Below are 7,301 nucleotides of genomic sequence, written 5' to 3'. Positions count from 1 at the left end.
AGGTTTGCTAAGCAGCTAGAATGCACCAAACTTATATCCTTAAGGACAACATGTCCCAAAGTGCTGATCAAAGTGAAGATTCCCCAGGTGCTTATAGAGTTCCAGCCTCTGAATCTGCTTTTTGTTGTTGTTGGCTTTGCTGCGCAGCTTGTGGGACCTTAGTTCCCTGACCAGGGGTCAAACCCAGGCCCCAGCAGTGACACGCCAAGGCCTAACCACTGGACTGCCACGGAATTCCCCTCATTTTTCAAAAAGCACCCCACTTGCATCTGAAAATTAGATAGGGCTGGGAAATAATTCCTTGGGCCATCACTAGAGTTTGCAGTTACACATGACATCTCTCGTTCCTGTGCTCACAGCCAAAAGGGAAAGGATGGTTTGGTGTAACTATTTTATAGTGAGTTTTAGATCAGACCCATTTCTACCATAAGCACTTTTGAACTATCAAAACCCAATGTTTCCCAACATATCTCCTGAGGTACCCAGATTCTGTGAGGTGCTTCCCAATAAAGGGGTTCCGTGGTGAAATACTTGGGGGAAACATTGCATTCCTACTCTGGATGAAAATCGCACACCGTGAAATGAAGAAATTCATTTAATATTGTTTCACCCTGCTTTGGTCCCCTTTTTCATGCAACACCTATGTACGCTAGTTGTGCAGAATATGTTTTGCAGAAACACTGGTCTATCAGCCATTGGAGGTGGCAGAATCTGGAGTTCCCAAGGATTGGCTTCTCCCTCCTCTGTCCCTGCTTACAAGCAGAGCCTCGGTGGGCCCCACATGCCACGTCCGTGTGGGAGTTAGGTTTGGACCGGTGCAGTAGCAAGGCTGCCATTCTGGAGAACGAACTGCCATGAAAACAGAAGCCACAGAATTCATTTGGTCGAGGGTATTGCTGGTCCGGATGCCAGTCCACGGTCTGCTGATTAAAACTGCAAACGGCACTCAGTCCCCTGTAGATGTGCAACCCGAGCGTTTCCTCAGGACAGGAGCCTGGCTCGTTCCTTTGGCTCTCACCCCATGGTGATCTCTCTCTCTCTTCCATGTCTTTGAAGAGTGGCAGCTTGAGATCAAGAAAGAGCATCTTCCAGTCGGAGCACAAACAGAGCCGAAGGGGTTAGAAAGGGCAAGCCAGCACATCCCAGAAGGGCCTTGGCCTGTCTCCTGCTGGGCGTTTCTCCCTCCGAGTGTCCCCTGGGCAGGCTAGAGCCCCAGGTACTCAGCCAGGAACACGGCCAGGATGCGGCTCAGGTTGTGTACCGTGGGTGGGTGCAGGTTGGCCTCGGAGTCATCGGATGTGTGCCAGACAGAGGGGAAGGGTGTGGCGATGAGGTGGAGCACGGGAACTCCTGCAGGGCAAAGAGGAAGCACAGGCCCATGTGTGGCAGGCCCATGCCTGGGGAAGTCTGCCTCCCCGCGCCCCCCACATTGTGCCACTTGAAGAACTCTGAACAATTATTTTAAGTGTGTGAGGGTACGTGTTGATTAAAAAAAAAAAACACATCCAATACATTCATAACACAAATCAGAAAAGCTCAAAACTTCATGGCTTATGAAAAGACTAGAAGATCTGAACACTCGCTAGTGCCGGGCACTGGTCAAGGTCTTTACGTTCAGTCCCCTCAGCAACTCTTGAGATGGGGGGGGCTGTTAATTATCCCCATTTTATAGATGAGGAAATTGAGACACAAAGAGGTTAAGCAATTTGCCACCAGTCCCCAAATCTAGGAAGGGGCCAGGTCCTACCTGTGGCCCCCCTGCCCCCCAGTTCCCATAGCAGGTACCTCGGCGGAGGAACGGGATGTGGTCGTCTTCCACGGAGCCGAGGGGCTCCCCGGTCTGGAAGTACATCACTTCCCAAGGATGAGACTGCAGGAGGTTCAGACGGTGCAGGCGCTTCTCTGGATGTGGTGGGGATTAGAAGCAGAAGGTCAGCCCCTCCAGGGTCAAAGGTTCCCCTGCTCACAGATCAGAGGAGGGTGGGAGGCCTGGGGGTAAAGCACTGATCATGCCAATAAGGATGAATGTTACTTCATCATTCTGGGATAATGTCAGATACCCCAGACTGCAGGCTGACTATGTTCCTGATCTCATTTAATCCCTTCGAGTCTAAGGAAGCAGACACCCCCATTATTAGCATCGAGTCTAAGGAAGCAGACACCCCCATTATTAGCATCGAGTCTAAGGAAGCAGACACCCCCATTATTAGCATCATGCCCATTTTATAGGTGGGAAACTGAAGCTCAGGGAAAGGAGGCCACTTGCCCAAGCTCACACAGCTGGTAAGAAGGAAAGCCAGAATCTGAACCCAGGGCTCTCTGACCCTAGAACCCCTGTCTGTAATCACTTCATTTGACTGCTATGGGATCTTTTGTGTTTCTGCCCCAGTGCTTTAGTGAGAGGCTAGAGAGGTGGAAGGAAAGCTGGATGGCCCCTCAGAGGCCAGGTGCCTGGTCCTCTCTCCAGCATCCCAGGCAGGTGTCTGCCTATACCTTCACCCTTACCAATGCTCCTGAGCCGATGGAACCAGCGGGCCGTGCGAGGGAAGTGACTGTAGAAGGTCGGGTTGGGGGCTCCCAGGAGATCAAGAAGCATAAAGAGCTCCTAGGGAGAGAAGTCAGGACTGAGCAGCCCTGCGGGATGCTGCCAACCTCATGCCCCCCTCCTCCCACCTCACCGGCACCCAGCAGGGCCCTAGTCTTACAATAGCCTGGATCCTGGTGGAGCCCAGGCCGTGGGGTGTAGACTCCATGAGCTGGGCCAGGTGCCGGGAGCCATAAAGCGAGTCCTTGGGTCCCCACTGCTTCAGTGCCTCTTCACCATCCAGGAAGATCAGCTGCAAGGTCATTGGCGCTGCCTGTGGGGGCCAGTGGTCAGGGCCAGCTCAGTGCTAGCCTGCCACCTCAACGCACCCACATTTCCTGCCTGTTTGCACAGCTGACTAGGGCAAACAGTCTCCTCACTTGTAGAACCTGATAGCCAAGAGTACAGTCTGCCTGGATTTAAATCCTGGCTGGATTGCTCACTAGCCAAGCAGTAGTGGGTCAGTTACTAAGTTCTCAAAGCATCGACTTCCTTATGTAGAAATAGAGTTAATACCACTTCTCATAGGGTAGGATTTGAACCCGGGTCCTAAGACAGCACGGGTTTCCCTGGTGGCTCAGTGCTAAAGAATCCACTTGCTAATGCAGGAGACGTGGGAAACGCAGGTTCAATCCCTGGGCTGGGAAGATCCCCTGGAGAAGGAAATGACAACCCACTCTAGTATTCTTGCCTGAAAAACCCCATGGACAAGGAAGCCTGGCCGGCTACAGTCCATGGGGTTGGGAGGAGTAGGACACGACGTAGCCTCTGAACAACAAGAATAATAAAGCAGCCTAGGACAGTGCCTAATGCATAGTAACTAAATAAGGATTAGCTCTGATTGTAAGAGCTATTCCTCAAGTTCATTTGGCAAAAGAGACAGATCCACAAATAAATAATTGTACAAACAATGAAATGAAGTCGGGCAAATGCTTCTAAGAATAACAGGGTCCCGAAACATCCTCCAAGGGGGTGGGGGATAACCTGGCCTGGGGAACATGTTGGGTCTGCTGGGAAGGGATGTTTGCACTGAAGCTGAGGAGGACCTGGCCTGGCAAAATGGAGCAAAGGGAAGCGTGTTCCCTGGTGAGGAAGCAGCATGGACCAGGACTGGGGACAGAGAAGGGGCCAGAGAGGTTTGAGAAGAGGCCCTAGGGCCCAGCAAGGGCCAGGGAGCTTGGGCTCTGTTACAAGGGCGCTGGGGTTTCAGCCATGGAAGGGATCTGAGCAGGATAGAGGCATGAGGTGCTTCCATTCATTCCATACATTATTACTGACATCCTACTTTACGCCAGGCAGTATTCTGGGCAGTGTTCAGGGAATACACAGGAAATAAACACAGCCAAGGGCCCACCTATCTGAAGCTTATTCGAGCTTGGGAGACAGACAAACAAATCAACCTAAAGCCCCATGAGGCATGGGATAGCGACAAGGAGCTATTTTATGGTGGCTGGGAAGGTCTCTTTAGGAAGTCTCTTTGACATCAGAGTGGACCCCTGAATGAAGGGTGGGAGCCAGTCAGGATGGTATCTGAGAAAAGCACATTGTAGGCAGAGCAAACAGCAAGCGCAAATGCCCTGAGGTTGAGAGTGAGGTCCACAGAGGAGGTGGGAGGCTAGCATGGAGTGAGTGAGGGATGAGGGGTGGGAGAGGAGACCAGAGAGATGAGAGGGCACACCTCATGGGCTAAGAGAAGGACTCTGGCTTATTCATGGAATGACATGGGAGCCATGGGAGGGTTTTAGGTAGACAAGGGACAGATTCTGACATTCGGGAAATGGAAAGACCCCCTGGACTCTGGTGTGGAGTGGAGGAAGATAAAACCAGGGAAGGGAGAGTGGCAGTATGGACCAAGGAAGAGACATCCCTCATTCACCCACCCCTACCCTAACCCCTGCTCTCCTTACCCTCTCCTTGGCTTTGCCCAGCTCCTGGTCAAGGGCTTGGGCCAGCTCCAGTAGTAGGGAGCAAGGCACTGCTGAATCCGTGGCCCCCACAAAGGGGGCTGAGTCAGATGGGAAGAGCTTGGAGTCATAATGGCAGGCAAGGGTAAGGTGGCGGGCAGCCCCTGGGTCCAGCGTGGCCACCACATTGCTGAAGTCCAATGGCCCCACGGGTGTGGAGGCAGTGAAGGAGTCGAGTTCTATATGCCAGCCTGCTGAAAGTGTCCGCAGCGTAGCCTCCAGGAACTAGTGGCAATAGAGAAGAGGGAGGGTGGGTGGGACTGGGGAGAAGGTCAGAAGGGCCATGTGAACCATGCTGAGCAGTCAGGTTGGCTCACCAATACCACTTTGGTTGAATCATTCCCTTGAGACACTTCTGAGTACCTACTAAGTGTCAGGCATGGAGTGCCCCTATCTCTTGAAGCCCAAACTAATCACAGCTCACCCTTCCATAGCACTCACTCTGTGCCCAGTCCTTGTTCTAGGAACCCCTATGGAGTGGGGACTGACAATGGTTCCATTTTGCAGATGAGGAAACCGAGGCACAGAGAAGATGAAATTAGTTTAAGGTCATACCAAGTGGCTGAGGTGGATTTGAAGTCAGGCAATGTTCAAATGACTCTCAATGCCTTCTGGGGAGCAATATAGAGCTCTGGAGCCAAACCATTTGGGTTGAAAGCATACCATTTATTGGCTGTGGGATTTGGGCAAAATGCCTAACTATTCTGGGTGTCAGTTTCCTCATCTACACAATGAAGATCAGATTGGTACCCACCTCGTTAGGCTCATAGGGCTGTTGCTGATGCATATAATAAGATTGGGGGAGGCGCAGTATAGAGGGCAGTGGTCTGGTGGTTAGCAGAATAGAGCTCCTATTAGCTCCAGGCAGACCCCCAGCTCTGCCACTTGGGCAGGATACCTATTTCCTATTCATTGATGGGCTGTGGGGTCAGGAGTTAGAGGTGGGGTCCTTTTACCTTTCTCACTTGGAGATTGCCCGGGCTGCCCGGAGTCCGTACAACCAGCAGAGGGCGCAGGAAAGTGTTCCAGAGACGGTGAGGGTCCAGTTGCCCCACTACCCTCCGCACCCGAGCTTCGGGGAGGCTTCCGATCAAAGGGCCCTGAGGAAGCAGGTAGGGAAGAGAAGAGCAGAGCATGAAAACGACCCTCGTTCCAACCATATCCTGGAGGCTGCCCTCCTCTTCCTAGTCGCAGCCTCCAGCATCAAGGTTTCTAGAAGTCCCTCCAAACCCATCCTGCCCAGCCCACGGCAATCCTGATGGGGGAAGTCTAGGCCCAGCGAGAAGGGACTCTTCCAAATATCTGACTTTAGGATTAGAACCCAGAACTCCAAGTCTTACTACTCCAGACTCTCTTACGGGGTAACCGCTATTACAAAACAAGCCCGAAGCCTCATTGCGTTGCAAAGGGGTATGCGCTCTAAGAACGGAGACGGCGGCACCTGCAGCTAGGGCCATATGGTACAGACAAAGCCAGGTCAACCCAACCTAGGGTCTTCCCGTGAGACCTTGGGGAAGGGGAGGCAAGGAGTAAAGGGTTCCGCAGTGCCCGTGTCCCCGCCTGTCCTCACCCGCAGCTCCCGCCCCAGCGGTAGCTCTTCAGTCTGGCTATGCCAGATCCTCCAAATGGTATAGAACACCGAGGCTACCGTCAGAGCCAGCAGCAGCTGGGGCAACAGCTGTGCCCGCGGTATCAGGCGGCGCTTGGGCGGTGAGGGTCGCTCCAAAAGGCTGCGTTCCCCGACCTGGAGCCGGGGCCGCCCGCGGCCCCCGGAAGGCATGGCAGCTTGGCCCTGAAACGGGTCGGAGACGGCGGATAGAGTTAAGGCCCAGCCAAGTCCCGCCCCATGAAATAAGCCGGACCAATGAGCAACAAGAGCGGCTGCACCATCCGCCCTCCCGCGAGCAGTAAAGCCAATGGGACTTTCGGCCTGAGGACTGGGCTCCTTTCCTTCAGGGAGCTTTGGGGGTTGGTTCCCCCGGGTTGCACAACCCCAAAGGGAGAGCATAAGAAGTAGGCGCCGCCCCAGCGCAGGAGGGGAAGCCAATGAGAAGCGTTTGATCACCGAAAACATTAGTCTTACTGGGCGCAAATCCACGCCGCTCCCGGATGGACCCTCTCCCTGGTCCAGAAAATCCAATATACACGTAAATCAACAGTTCCCGAAGGAAAGGGGGAGGTGCCCATCCCTGAAGCGAGGAGCGGATTGGCTTCTCGAAGGCCGCGCCCCCAAAGGCAGAGCTGGAGGGCATTTGGAAATGGCTAGTATTTCCCTCGGAGAAGGCAATGGCAACCCACTCCAGTACTCTTGCCTGGAAAATCCCGTGGACAGGGGAGCCTGGAGGGCTGCAGTCCATGGGGTCGTGAAAAGTCAGACACGACCGAGCGACTTCACTTTCACTTTTCACTTTCATGCACTGGAGAAGGAAATGGCAACCCACTCCAGTATTCTCGCCTGGAGAATCCCAGGGACAGCGGAGCCTCGTGGGCTGCCATCTATGGGATCGCACAGAGTTGGACACGACTGAAGCGACTTAGCAGCGGTATTTCCCTCCTTCAACCTATGCGGTTCTACAACAAAATGGTTTGAATCAGTCCCGCCTTCTTTTCCTCTCCATGGTCGTGAATATCTGCCCAGTACTGTCTTGAATGGTGGCCTGGAGCTACTTACTAGGTAAGGCTTCTATTCTGCAGCCTCCGCTGAAGGCGGAGGTCGCTATAGCAACGGGCCACGCCCCACTCGCTGGTTAGGT

The 7,301-nt window shown here is 53.5% G+C and overlaps 1 protein-coding gene across 3 annotated transcripts; it reads right to left on the bottom strand.

The window, feature by feature from the left end:
* Positions 1–577: 577 nt before the first annotated feature.
* QPCTL (glutaminyl-peptide cyclotransferase like) lies at positions 578–7,258 on the bottom strand. 3 transcript variants are annotated; one of them, XM_061388720.1, is made up of 8 exons: positions 7,220–7,258; positions 6,119–6,340; positions 5,505–5,648; positions 4,492–4,773; positions 2,706–2,858; positions 2,506–2,605; positions 1,786–1,902; positions 578–1,350 (listed from the first exon to the last, which is right to left on the bottom strand). In XM_061388720.1, the coding sequence occupies exons 2-8, from the start codon at positions 6,326–6,328 to the stop codon at positions 1,205–1,207; spliced, it is 1,152 nt and encodes a 383-aa protein (XP_061244704.1). In that variant the 5' UTR covers positions 6,329–6,340; positions 7,220–7,258; the 3' UTR covers positions 578–1,204. The 3 variants fall into 3 exon arrangements, with proteins under 3 accessions (XP_061244704.1, XP_061244705.1, XP_061244703.1); XM_061388721.1 differs by lacking the exon at positions 7,220–7,258 and adding an exon at positions 6,632–6,648; XM_061388719.1 differs by lacking the exons at positions 578–1,350; positions 7,220–7,258 and having other exon boundaries at positions 1,873–1,959; positions 6,119–6,415.
* Between the last annotated feature and the right edge of the window lie 43 nt (positions 7,259–7,301).

Source organism: Bos javanicus, chromosome 18 (assembly GCF_032452875.1).
Source record: "Bos javanicus breed banteng chromosome 18, ARS-OSU_banteng_1.0, whole genome shotgun sequence".
In the NCBI taxonomy this organism is placed as follows: domain Eukaryota; kingdom Metazoa; phylum Chordata; class Mammalia; order Artiodactyla; family Bovidae; genus Bos; species Bos javanicus.
Note: the sequence above shows the minus strand (reverse complement) of the source record. Positions and strands in the feature narration are given on the sequence as shown.

Excerpts from the sequence above, each read along its gene's own strand:
- QPCTL (XM_061388720.1), bottom strand. The coding sequence starts at position 6,328 with ATGCCTTCCGGGGGCCGCGGGCGGCCCCGGCTCCAGGTCGGGGAACGC. Across the intron at positions 5,649-6,118 it reads CGCTGGGGCGGGAGCTGCGG|GGCCCTTTGATCGGAAGCCT; the intron begins GTGAGGACAGGC and ends CTGCTTCCTCAG. Across the intron at positions 2,606-2,705 it reads CCACCAGGATCCAGGCTATT|GAGCTCTTTATGCTTCTTGA; the intron begins GTAAGACTAGGG and ends TTCTCTCCCTAG.